General features: G+C 40.0%; 1 protein-coding gene across 9 annotated transcripts in view; it reads right to left on the reverse strand.

The window, feature by feature from the left end:
- Positions 1 to 13,560, reverse strand: part of HECW2 (HECT, C2 and WW domain containing E3 ubiquitin protein ligase 2) — a 434,057-nt gene that overhangs the window by 27,937 nt on the left and 392,560 nt on the right. For all 9 annotated transcript variants that reach the window (XM_057550882.1, XM_057550884.1, XM_057550885.1 and 6 more), the window contains 5 exons: positions 8,176 to 8,328; positions 6,307 to 6,405; positions 2,792 to 2,921; positions 1,613 to 1,759; positions 809 to 923 (listed from right to left, as the gene is read on the reverse strand). In XM_057550882.1, coding sequence (XP_057406865.1) covers positions 809 to 923; positions 1,613 to 1,759; positions 2,792 to 2,921; positions 6,307 to 6,405; positions 8,176 to 8,328 — 644 coding nt within the window. The remainder of the gene's footprint in view (positions 1 to 808; positions 924 to 1,612; positions 1,760 to 2,791; positions 2,922 to 6,306; positions 6,406 to 8,175; positions 8,329 to 13,560) is intronic.

Genomic DNA, 13,560 nt, shown 5'->3' on the forward strand with positions numbered 1-13,560 from the left:
TTGCCGCAACTAGAGAAAGCCCTCGCACAGAAACGAAGACCCAACACAGCCATAAATAAATAAATAATAAATAAAATAAAAAACAAACAAACAAACTTTCACTCTGGGTTAGCATCAGGTCCCTTTCCAAGCGTCTTGATTCAGCAGTCAAATTTCAAAGGCTTCGATGCCAACTACTAATTGAAAATTTGTATTGATCTACAGAAATGCCAGTCCTAAAGCTTCCCATTTGGTGATGTGTGTAGTTTTTAACTAATCTTACAGCAGTTTCCTTTTCAGTTGAACTTAATGCTTGAATTTTAGAAGGGCTTGTTCAAGAAACTTGACATCTGAGAACCATATCTTACTCCATTCATATGTTTCAACTGTGAATTACAACTGGTAAGCAGTTCAAGTGAAATGTAGAAAAACTGTGTTTGTTCATTAAGAAGCTCAGAGGGTATGCCTCTTCAGGTTTGAGAATGAAGGCAGAATAGGTGGAGTTTGACCAGCTGGATATGAGCTCCCTGGTGCTTCACTAACAACACCATAAAACAATTAATTAGTGTTCCTATGGTCGCATTTCTTCACTAACAATTAAGAGTTATGGCATCCTTAGACGGTGTGTAAACAGTTCTCCTTCCACTTGACAGATGAGGTAGCTAGGGAAAGAAGGGTACCTTGCCCAAGGTCTCAAAGGAGACTGCATCAGACCTATGATTAGAGTGCGAGTGCCTCTGCCTGTCCTGGATCCAGGCCAACGTGCCAAACCGCTTGCTTCCCTCTAACCTGGAACTTTAAATCCAGCCATTGATAAGTCAAATTTCACCTCCTCTATATTCTGTGTTGTTCCTCCAATCACTTAGGTCTATTTCAGCTGTGCCTGCGATGACCAGTTCTAGTTCTCTTGCATCAAAAACAGATACCAGCCTGGCATCCACCACCTGTGGAATAAAAAGAATACAGGACATGGCTTCAGAACCTGGAGAAGCCTCAGCTATAATTAAGCCTCATCAGAAAAGGAGGGCACAGGGAGTGTTGGGAACACTATGGATGTATTCTGTGGAGGTACTTTAAAACATGTAAAGCTCTCTACAAATATATTTTTAGTACAAGGTTGATGAGGTTTTCAACAGAATTTTTGTTTTATAATTGGTCACTGATTAATCCAGTTTTTTTTCTCTTTTGCAGAAGATCTAGTGCTCCAGTCACTTTCACAGTTTATTTTAATTTCAGCTATGGCTTTTTCACAGAAGAAGTCATACGGAATACTTGTTACAACTCATTCTGACCCTCAGATACAATCATTTCACATATCAGGCATGAGATCTGATTACACGTATCTAAACATGAGTAAAATGCGTGACTTAAAAGGTTATTAGTGGTCATTAAATCGTCAAATGCTATTTGAATGCAGGTCATTTTATTTCAGTGATTTCTTGTAACAGGGCAATAAGCTTTTTTTGTGTTCTTAAAACATATAGGAAAAAATGTTGAAGTGTTTGAATTGAAATAGCAACAGTAAATACACCAAAGAGAAATGGAAATATTGCACACATATGAAGTACAGTGAGGTGGACCAAGGTATTGCTGACATCAGACTGAGAACCCCACTCCTGCTGATGGTCTTTACCTCATAAAAGCCACGCACTAAGCTCTCTGTTTGCTGCACAACACCCCTCTCAATCCTCCATTTCACCATCCTCTCGATGTACTCCTTCTTATTCTTCTCGGTGACTGGGATGTTAGCACCCCCTGGTTTTAATTCTCGTTCGGTAATCTGCGATTAAAAAACAAAAGCACTGACCATAAAGCAATACTCTTGATGTTGTAAGACCACTGCTACCAATGAGCTGGAATCAGCCAGCTACCTGTCTCTGCTCTGGCCCGGGTACATCCCACAAGCAGGGTGTGTGGTACCAGCACAGAGCCCAGGCACCCACCGATGCTCAGGGAAAACTAAGCAATGAGCAGACGTCTGAGAGCCTCAGTGGTTAAAAATATATGTGTTGCAAGTGCTGAACGTTAAGCTTTAAATCCTGATTAAACAAATAAGTCTTTTTAATGGAAAGAAAGGGGCTCCAGATGCTGTTCCACTGCTATTTGAATGTTTGACAAAAAGACATTTTCACAAATTCCTTTAGGATTCACAATCAACTACATATAGAAAGCCAATATTTAGGTAAAGGTTTACCTTAAGGAAGCAGAATTACATTCAAGCGAATGTTAAATTGAGAACTTCTTTTCCAAAATACGAAATTCAGGAGACCAGCCAAGTATTAATGTTTAAGAATATTAATTATGAACTAGTATATAATTTCTGAAAATCTTTTAACCAACTCTTCTACCAACTTTAAAAAAAAACAATATGTTTCCAAACCTTCACCAAAATATTGTTTACTTTCCCTCAGCTTCAAAACAATCCATTTCAGTTGTTAAACATGAATGAGAGTTAAGTACAAGGGCTAATTAAATAATTTAATATTCAACTCTGGGGTAGCATGGATATTTAAAAACTGTATTTAGTACAAGGCACATTCTAATATCTTATGAGGATATTGTAGCTGGAAATAAAAAGATTGTTTACAACATACAAATAGTACAGTCTATAAATTAGAAAATCTTAATCTGAAGTCGGCATTAGAATAACCTTTGTAACCAAGATTATTGTAACTGTACATAAACCTGGGTTTAAACCACCCAACCAACCACAAATAAATAAGCATCTGATCTTAGGCCACTGAATTAATTCTTCATCAACCAATAGCCTTCAATTACCACACTTAGTCACCAGTTATTCACACACACAGACCTGCCCAAAAACTTCTTCGTTCACAGTGAACGTGAGGTCCAGGATGTCATGGATGTCATTGTCTTTCATCCACTGCAGGCTCTGGTGAAATTCTTCATCAAGGTATTCTAGATCACTCAGGTCACAGAGACTAAGATGATAAACAGATAGAAAAAAATATGTAGTCATGGCTATTAGCAAAAACCCAGAGTTGTGAGGAAAGAAACTAAGAAATAATGACAAGAACAAGATCAACTAAAATAGGCAGTGATTTCTGGAATCTTCTTCGTCAAAGTCAGTAACCAAACCAGTGAAATAATTCAGAAATTTGACATAAAATTGAAAAATTCTGATATATATAATGCCTTAGGAATCACTCAGTTTGTTTTGTCTTTTAAGACACAGAACTGGAGGTGCAAAGAGTGGCTGCCATTTGCACAGTCACCCACGATTAATGCCAGAGCTGGAAATGGAACTCGAGTTGACAAACTTGGGTTCAGTATTCTTTGGCTATGTTATACAATCTTAAATTATCATTCTCCTAATTAGAAATTCTTTGTATGTTTCTATACTGTACTTTAACTTTTTTTTTCTTTTTTTAAAGACTAGATTCTGTGATCCACACTCACATACGTCCCTTTTTTCTTCATGGTTCTAATTCTTTCTGTGATTCTGAAAATTGAAAGCTACAGAATTGCTCTACAATTATAATGGTTTTCTAAGAGAAGATCTACATGAGGTGGAGTTACTATTATATGACCCTGTTGTAAGATGGTAGCAATTGATTTGCTTTAGTTGTGTTGAAACTTCCTCCCATCAGTCCAATTTCAAAGACCATTTTGTTTAGTTCAGTCTACACATGTATTAGGCATCAAGTATGTGCCAAATATCTTAATAGCTACTTGATAAACAGTTACTGCCCTCAAGGAGCTAATGGTCTAGCTGGAGAGACACAGACACAAATAGATAAGTTAACATAAGGTGATAAGTGGGTAATAAGTGTTAGGGTGGGTAACACTTATTATTAGTGCACTTTTTTATATGTACGTTACACTTCAGTTAAAAAAAAAAAAAAGATAAGGTAGATATAGGGACCTCCCAAAGAAAACATGCAAAGCATTTACTTTGACCTGGAGATTTAGAAGAAGGCTTTTGGAGCAGATGATACCTATATTAAAGTTTGCAGGATGTTTCAAGCTAGAGAGGTAAAGGGGAATGGATGAAAAGGAGAAGAAGGGGAAAAAGAGAGACAGGAGAAGAAGACAACCTGAACAAAGCACAAAGGGATGGAGTATACAGATTTCCCAAGCATACTGGCAGCACCAGAGACTTAACCACAGACAGAATGTCTAGAGAATGAGGTTGGAAAGGTAGCTGGGAGCAGGTCTGAACGTCATTCTAAGGAGCTTGGTGATTCAGAACTACTGAAAGGTTTTAAAACAGGGAATGACACGGTGAGACATGAGGTGTGACTTTAAATTGTTCTTCTGGAAGTGGCAGTGTAGAGGATTACTTAAAATTGGGGGGCGGTGGTAATCATTGGGTGGAAACCAATTAATAGATCACTGCAGTAATCTGGCCAAAATAAGATAAATAAGATAAGGATTTTAATTAGGGCACAGCTATTAGGGTAGAGAAGATGAATTTAAGAATTATTTAGGAGGTGAATGTGGAAATTCATAAATGGTTTTACTGGGTAGTATAAAGAAGTATATCTAAAACGGGATGGCAAATGAACTCAAGTTACAAGACAACTCTGATTCATTGCCAGTCTTGAGGGCCAAAAGTTGAAAAACTCCTGAGGCCACAACAAGTTCAGCAGGAAAAAGTACCTAAATGATTTGTGACCTGTACCATGGGAACGGGGTGGGAGGTGGGGAAGAGAAGAAACTGTGCTGTGTATTTACCATCCCTGTTTAAGGTTGACGCCCAATTTCTGACCAGAGTGACTTGAGAATGTTGGCACCTTGAACTGTGACTGGGCGTAAGGGAGAAGGTACATTTTTAGGTCAGGAGAAATTGATGAGTCCAGTTTTAACCATGTTGATTCTGAGGTGCCTGTGAGACATACAAGAGGAGATATTCAGTGGAATGTTGACCGCTTGAGCCTACGACTCAAGGGAGATCATGTCTGTGGGTTCGGATTGGAGAGTAGATGAGACAGGTAAAGAGATATCCCATGAGAGCACACGGAGAGAGAAAAGCAAGGGGACAAGAATGGAAGCCTCAGGAACATCGAGGTTTAAGGGCAAATCAGGACATCCACAAAGGAGGCATAAAAGTAAAAGGAGAACCAGGAGAGCACAGTGTCACATAGGCCAGTGAAGGAAGAACTCAAGAGAAATGGGTGGGGTTGGGAGGGGTCAACAGTATCAAAAGCAGCAGAATGGTCCATTAAGATAAAGACTAAAAAACATTCTTTAAAAGCTTCCATAGGTTATTGGTGGGAAAAAAAGCCAGGCTAAAATGTGTTGAGGGTGTGTCAACAGTCAGTATAGACTACTCTTTCAGGAAGCTTAAATGGAAAATGAGAGATAAGGCAATGAAATGGGAAGATGCAAATGGGCCAGAAGAACCAGAGAGGCAGAAGGCCAGTGCCCAGGTGCCCAGGACTTCATCGGTCCATGTACCAAAAGGGAGGATGGTAAAAGTCTTCCTACTGACCCTCTTTAAGAACCATTAGAAATACTTTGCTTTCAATTGAGCTCTAGGCTTCCATTTTTACAGAAAGCAGATACATGGCCTTGGTTAAGGAATGAGCTGGTCAGAGCCATGTAATCATTCTGTGTTTTCTCACTGCAAGTTTGAGCTACTACCCTCACAGATAGTTGCCTTCTTCTGTTCAGCCTTGTAAATGACTACTGATTATAGGACAGAAACTGTTTGCTCTACATTTCACAATAATTGTAATCTTTCATTGTGCTAACAATGAAGAAAAAGTTCTGTGAATGCTAAATTTTCATCTGCCATCGTAAATTACTGTCTTGCATATAGAGAGATCTCAAGATAAATATGGGACTTTAAAAATATTGCCCACCTCTAACAAACAAACAAATTAAAAAAAAAAAAAAGGAGAATGAAAATATGAACCAAGAATAAACAGTTGAAAGTTTGCATAAAGCAAAATGTAAAATGCATCTTGTGAAAGATGGGGGGCTGTGAGTCACCAAGACTAAGCCGCAACTATTCTATTAATAATCGGCATTAATACCACAGGAATTCCAGCACTGTATTTGAAGTACAATTGTTTTGAAGAAACATGTGTAGCAACAAATGAGAATGAATTATTCAGAGTGGAGCAAAACTAAGCATTTGGGAGCAAGACAGGAATAAAGGAACAGAAGCTGGAAAAATCCAGTAACCACATTTGAAATTATATTAGTTGATTAGTTTCAGAAATCTAAATCACTATTAAGTAAGTAATAATAGATTTGAGATAGTGAGCCGATAAATGACATTGTCAAAAGACCCTTTTTGATAAAGGAAATATTACATTCTTTACATGCTAATTACATAAGCAATAAAAACACTCTTACATTCTGAGAAGAGCCTTATAAAAGGGCCGTGTGAAGAAGGCATCCAACAAATACTGGTGAATTAGTGCAAGACCAAGGATCCTACCACTGAACCGGAACCTGTGAAGGAAAAGCAGGAGATGGCGTACACGTCATGGAGCAATTTCTGAACGGTTCTATTTGCTCTCAAGAATGCTTTCCAGCTCTGATCATCTAAGTTTGTCCATGAGAGTTTGTGTGCACTGCAGGCTGGTTCTCCCTTAGGCTGATATTCACATCTACTTGTAGAAGAAATCTGTTTCACTCTGATGTTCAGGGAGATACTGCTCCACTTTCCCCCCATGTCAGTAATGTCCACCATGCAGCACCCTACATGGCCAACATGAATTTCCTGTTAGCATGGCAGTGAAATTTCCCTAAATCACTTCTAAGAAATGTTGACAGAATGAGACCAGTGGTGGTGGGAAAAACGTTGTCCCTTTGTAGTTTGCTTGCATGAATATTAGCAGGATTTCTCTAATGCAAACCTAGTAGCAATTCCCTTTTGAGGAAAAACCCAGTCTCAGAGTGAGAAAGTTCCTGTTTCTGTTCTCTCTCAAACCCCTCTTTGATGATAACTCACCATCCAAGAATTATGCATGTGTACATTTGAGGGAGTTTCCTCATGGGACATTCTGTTCTTTAAAATTTCAGTGCTCAATTCTATTCTGAATCACTTCGGAAAATTTATTAAATATATCTGTCACGACTGGGTTTGCTGAGATGTACATGTATTTTCTTTTTCGGAAGTATTCAAGTTTCTAGCTCTTTGAAAGCCTGGTGCCTTCCGAAAGTGTAAATCCACACTGAGGTTCATACTATTCATTTGTAATTTTAGTCTTAGGCAACCATTTTAAGATGAATGTCCAGCAGCTTTGTTTTTCTTTATCCACTTATGTTAGCATAACTGCCATAGCTACTCTTAGGAGGACTCCAAATTGTAGTTAAACGGAAGTTAATTTGAAGAATAAGTCCTAAAACTTAATGCCCTCCACCCACCAATGTTAACCTCATGACTCAAAGACATTGTTTCCATGAGTCGTACTCATGTTCTTTTTTTTGTTACTATAGTGAAAATGAAGAGGAACAAGCAAACAGGGGTTATAAAGATACTTCAAGTCTATAAAGGCAGGCATGTAAAAAAAAAAAAGTCATGAAAAGAGTGCAATTTGGGATTTTCAGAATACATAATTCCCAGATGGGAATCCTAGCCCAGTTTTCCTTGGTTTTGTGTGAGAAATTAGGAAAGGGGCAATTCCTGGCTACAAACTTGAAACAGTCACTAGGGTAAAGGGGCCACTGCTGTGACTCTGCACTCCTGCCTGCCTGCCTGCCAGCATCCTCTTCCACCTTCCGTTCCTCCAGGGCACCCCACCCTCCCGCCCTCCCTCCCCCTAGAACACCAAGAGCCCAGCTGCTCTGCCCCGCCCCCAGTGTTAGCCACTTCCCCAAGGGCTGCTCCAGAAGCTGCCTAACCTCTGGGTCAGGACATTCCCCTACTCACCCCCCACCTGCCCCCGTCAGATCTCAGAGTGGCCCAAAGCTGCAGAGAGGGATTTAGGGTCTTGCTGGGAACCTAACATCACCTGCAACTTTCTTTCAGCGGAAAAAACCTTTTGAATTCTACCCAACTCACTTAAAATTGGTCTTATGGAACATAATCTATTCCTAGCTTGGAGACTGCCTGTATATTAAATTTGACAACACAAACAAGAGTCAAATGAGATAGTTAACTGAAAATATGATGTTCTCCAAGGGAAAAAATGTTTTTTTAAAAAAGCGTGGGTTCCTATAAAAACTAGTATCACAGAAAATCAGCTGAAGAAAAGTGTTGGAGAAAAAAATACTTACCATTCATGGTGATTGTCTACAAAAGCAGACATGGGACTTATTTGTACTGTGTATGTGTCATTGGCTGAATATTCAAATAAGCCATAATATGGGTTAAAGAGTTCTCTGGATACCAGGAAGAAAAACTCTCTGGAAGGTCCACTGTAATCCAGCCTTTAAAAAATTCACAAAAATAACAACCAGTTATTATTTTTTTCTATTTATTAGGCACATTTTCTACAGTGCTCAACTTTCTACAGAACATTCCTTAGAAGTCTAATTATCCACATACCAGGATTGTTGAAAACATTGGACATTGAATGGTCATGATTCCTAATCTCAAACATGTTTTGACCCAAAATAACATAATGGACATTTATATGGAGCATATCTAAAGCTAAAGCTACATATCAGATAATGGATGAGATAGGCAGTATGCTAATAATTTGATTGTATAAATATGCAGAAAAAGGTAAATTGAAATGCCCAGAGCCAGGTTATGGGGAGAGAGAGTACAGTGGGAATGCTTTATTTAAGCAGGTTAAACCAGAGGGCATCAGCTACATACATCCATGGGACATGGAGTCCTCATGGATTTCTGAAACACTTTTAAATGGGGAAGGAAAGAGACTTTAGTGAAGTGGTGAGAGGATATTACAGATACAAGGCCTCCTAGGGAGATCAGAGGCAAAAGATGGAATGATAGGGTTCACGTGAAAACTTTAAATTATAAAACGCCAGGGAAAATTATAAACAAGAAAAGTGAGGGTGTCTAAAGCTTCCTTGGGAAGGTATTTGGAGAAGAGGCTGAAACTCCAGCTCCTGAACTACAGTGTAAATTCCATTTTACTTACAAAGACATCAGGGTCAAAGTAAAGTTTGAGAAATGATTGTGTGAGGTTTGAGGAATGACAAGTGGCCAACAATGCTGAGAGCAAAAAACACAGCAAAGAGGAGTTTGCAATAAAGCAATCTGATATGCTCAATTTAAAATGAAAAATGTAAAGTACATCTACCCTATGATAAAAAGTTTACACAAGGGTTCAAAGACAGGAAGGAATTCTGAAGGGGGAATGAAAGCTACGGATAAGTTGGGGTGGTGGGATTTTATAAGACTTCCTTTGTTCACTCTGTTTTTTTCCCTCTTAATGGAATTTTCTCCAATGGGCATTACTGTTTTTTTTTTTTTTTAATGACAAAGAAATCATCTGAGTCTTGTGTGGTGATGGGATTGTGTGATAGAGAAAAGCATCCTATTATAGGTAGAAGAGGGAGTTGGAATACTAGTACGAAAAATGAAATAGCTTTCATATGTCTTAGACAAGAGTTTAATAGAATTTACTTAGAACAGACCTCAGCTATCCACCTAACTACTTTCTCAATTTTTGCGATATACGCACTGCCATTTCCTTAATATTTCTAGCTTTACTTGCCTTTCCAATGTAGCCTTGTCTTACACAATACTGATGGAATTATGATGTGCTAGCTTTATATCTTTTCTAATACACGTTAAAAGAAACACATAAATATGAAAATAAAAAATGTCAGTCCATGTAATAGCTACAATCATCTCACACCTCACCAGTCCACACTGCACTTTGGGAGATATGAGTGTAGACTGACAGGAAACCTATGTGTACAGAAAAATGCAAACATAGCAGACTCTCAGGGCCAGAGAGGCCTTAAGGTGACATGACAGAACTGCCTTCTGGGGCAGCTGAATATACTGTGGCCACCAGGAACCGTGGGACTATGCTCAGATCACCCTGGGGAGGGCTCCCAAAGCAGCCCTGCGGCTGCCTGCCAGGTACAGTGACGCAGGCTACCCCTCTTGGTGCCGAGACCAAGGCAGCGTCTTGTGGCTTCCTTCCACTGTCCTAGTTGTGGTCTCTGACGCCACCAAGAACAAGTAGAATACTTCTTCCACTTGAACGTTCTTCACATACTTAGAGGTTTTCTTTCAACAAATATTTGAGTGCCTATTATGTTTTGGGTATTAATCTAGATGCTAAAGATGTAAATTTTTTTTCAAAAGTCACTTTCTACAAGAACTCTAAGTTCAGCAGTTTCCATATCCTTGGTCCCTGCCCCCTCCTCACTCAGGAACACAGACACTTCTTTCAACCTCCTCTCAGTGCAGGGTAGGGAATTCCCTCACCACACTGGTCCTCTGCTCTGGACACTCTCCAGGTGTCAAAGTCTGACCTAAGGGGCGGTGTCTACGCTGATCACAACACTCAAGGTGTGGTCTCGTTAGCAAAAACTTAGAAAGGGCTCTTGACCTCTCTTCCTGGACACTTTTCCCCACTAATGCAGCTTAATGTCACTCTGCCTTGTGGGGCAGTCACTTGACTTTGTTGACTCATCATGAACTAGTCATCAGCTCAAACCTTTCACCTATGCTTCTTTAACCTAGGACTCTCCCATCCTGTCTGCACATCACTGTATCTTTTTAAAACCTAAGTACTAGACGTTATACTTTTCCTACTAAATTTCACTTTGTGAGACTGAGTTCATGATTCCAGTCTACCTGGATCCCTGTGGATGCAAAACATCTCTAAATTTCCTATCGATGGTGAATTTCAGACCCCTGTGTCTTTTCAGAAACAGAGAATGCCATCAATGGCATCTGAGCAGTCATTTCGTCCATCCCCTCATTTCATTGAGAAGACTGGGGCTGAAGGAAATAACTGACTTGTATCAAATGAAAGCTGCAGTGGAGGATCCAGGTCTTGACACCGGTTTCCTGATCCCAAGTGTAATGTTCAGTACTCCTTACAGCTCACCCTTCAATAAATTTTAAACGCTCATAAGCAAAACAACGTTGCTTATAGAGCAGAGGCCAGCAAACTATGGCCTGAGGGCCAAATCTGGCCCACCCCCTGGCTTTGTAAATAAAGTTTTATTGGAACACAGCCACGCCCATTTGTTTATGTGTTGTCTGGGGCTGCTTTCCTGTTATGATGGTAGAGTTGAGTAGGTGCAACAGGGAATGTATGGTCTGCAAAGCCTAAAATATTTACTATCTGGCCCTTTACAGAGAAAGTTTGTCAACCCCTGCTACAGAAGAAAGTAGGAGGAAAATGCTGCTTTATTAAAAAACCTGACTTACCCTAAACCCTCTTCTTTAGTGAGGATCACTTCAAGGAAAGATAAAATGACGAGAATACCCTAGGGTGTATGCAACCTCCAGGAGAGTTGCACACACCCTAGGGTGAGACCGTGAGTGAGCCCTGGCCTGCAGGGTCCCTGCTCTGCAGAAGCCTTCAGACACAATCAAGGCACATGAGGATAAGGGTCAGAGACAGCTGAAACATGAGCCAAACACTCTGTGAGTCAGTTTTCTTACAAAGAGACAACTGGTATAAGTAAAATGGGTTTTTAGCTGCTTAAAATTAAACAGTGGCATTCAGTTAGAAACAGCAGGTTTTCACTGAGCTTCAGCTCTCAGTGTTTTAATAATACCGCACTTAGCAGAGTGTCTTATAATTGTCTGCCTATGTGTCTGCCTCCCACCAGACACACATCTAAACTGTAACCCTTCTGAGGGCAGGGACTATGTCCTTCTCATCTTTGGATCCTGAGTACTTAGCCTGATACATAGGAGGGGATCAGTTTATATTGTTGAATCACTGAGTGGAGCTGTCTGATGCTCTCTAAAGGAAATCAATATAATTTACATTGTTATTTCACATCTAGTGGAGTGAACAGTTTTGCACAAGTCTGCCTTATATTCAATGCATTAATAGGTCATGCCAGTCCTTAACAGACAACCCAATTAGCAAACACTGTCAGAAATCGCGCAAGTGAATTATGCTTAGAAAGCTTGCATCTTGTCTTTTCCAAGTCTAATATCTTCTAATATGGTAAAGTTTGTTAAAACAACACAGATGGACCTCACTGATTGGTTCCTTTTTCATGATGATAACTAAATCTGGTTAAAGATACAATGAATGTTCCCTGAGGAGTTAAGTTGAAGAGTAAAACTCCTTTTTTCCCAAGAGAGAACAAAGCTAGCAGCTCCTCTAGGAGGGAAATGTATCTTCCTCAACTGCTGGCTTTTATCTGCTGTTTTTTAACTCTAGCAGCCCTGATAGAGTCACTCTAAAGCCAAGACAGTTTTTAAAGTTCGATTTGATTATAATCTGAAATTTAGAACCGCATATCTGAGGGCAGGTTGTTGACTACACATTACATATGTCTACCTAATTCGATAAGACGTGTCCCAGCAGGATACCTTATGCATGCGCTTCCTGTCTTAGCAACCTCTTCCATATAAATAGTGAATATGACTCATATCCCAGGGCTCATTTGTCACATTCCTGTTCTGCCAGTTAGGTTGGTTCCACAGCTAAAGACTTGGCATGGGAATAATGAAACTCCGGACAACGGGTGTATAGCCACACAACAGCTGCATCTGAGGCCATTTCGGAATAAGCACGGATGTCCTTAGGGTGGCAATGTCGTTTTGAGCCCCACGAAGTGCTGATAAGGCATTTTAAACACCATCCCGTTGCTGGGCTGACGCCACCCGAGTTGTTAGTAGCAGCCAATATTTGTTAAAATAAATAGTTTTGCCCTCCTGTTCTTTATTTTCAACTAAAATTGACCCAAACCAAAGTATTCCAAGGGAAGCAGACTATAAAATGAAAGAGGGTGGTGCCGTTGGGAAGTCTCACTATCACTTCCTCCAAGTTTTCCGGAAGATTCTGCTTTCTTACACGTTGGTGCAGGCACAAATGGCCTACACATCTGATTCAGCCTCACATACTTATAGCAGCAAGGCTTTGGCTCTTGAGCCACTTAAGAAGGCCTGATGGGTGAGTAAGGAATTTTGTGAGCAATTAGCATGACAAAGTTCTTCCTGGCGATACCGAGCCAAAGCCTAGATACAGAAGCACCCTTCTCCAGCATGGTATGAATCAGTTAGGTTATCCTGCAGGTGTCTCTTTTTAGAGGAAAACAAGCAGCACCATAAAGTTTCACTTGAAGCTTTACAAATTTTTGAGGAATAGATGATCAAGCCCAGGACCCCAAACAACTTCTACATCAGTCAGATGTTAAGAGCTGCTGGTTATTTTATAAGCAGGGACCCAAGAAAACCTTTCAGATCTCATCCTCCCTAGTTGCTTTCATTTTTCTAAGTAGAACTATCACAGGAAGAGCGCACCTGTTCTTAAACCCCCACACGAAAACTGTTTGCACGCATCCCCTCCCTGGTCCAAGTGTGGCTTTGCAAGACAGATGACTAATGTCACATCAATGGTACCTTACATATAATGAACTCATTCTTTCCTAAAGAAAGGTGCCTTTTATGGAGCTGGCCATGGAGAAAAAAAAGAGGCGAGGCAATCACAGTGTAAACATCCTCTCTTTATCCAGGCCATTATTTCCTTACTTGTTTTG

The sequence above is a fragment of the Balaenoptera acutorostrata genome, chromosome 8 (assembly GCF_949987535.1).
Source record: "Balaenoptera acutorostrata chromosome 8, mBalAcu1.1, whole genome shotgun sequence".
Lineage (NCBI taxonomy): Eukaryota > Metazoa > Chordata > Mammalia > Artiodactyla > Balaenopteridae > Balaenoptera > Balaenoptera acutorostrata.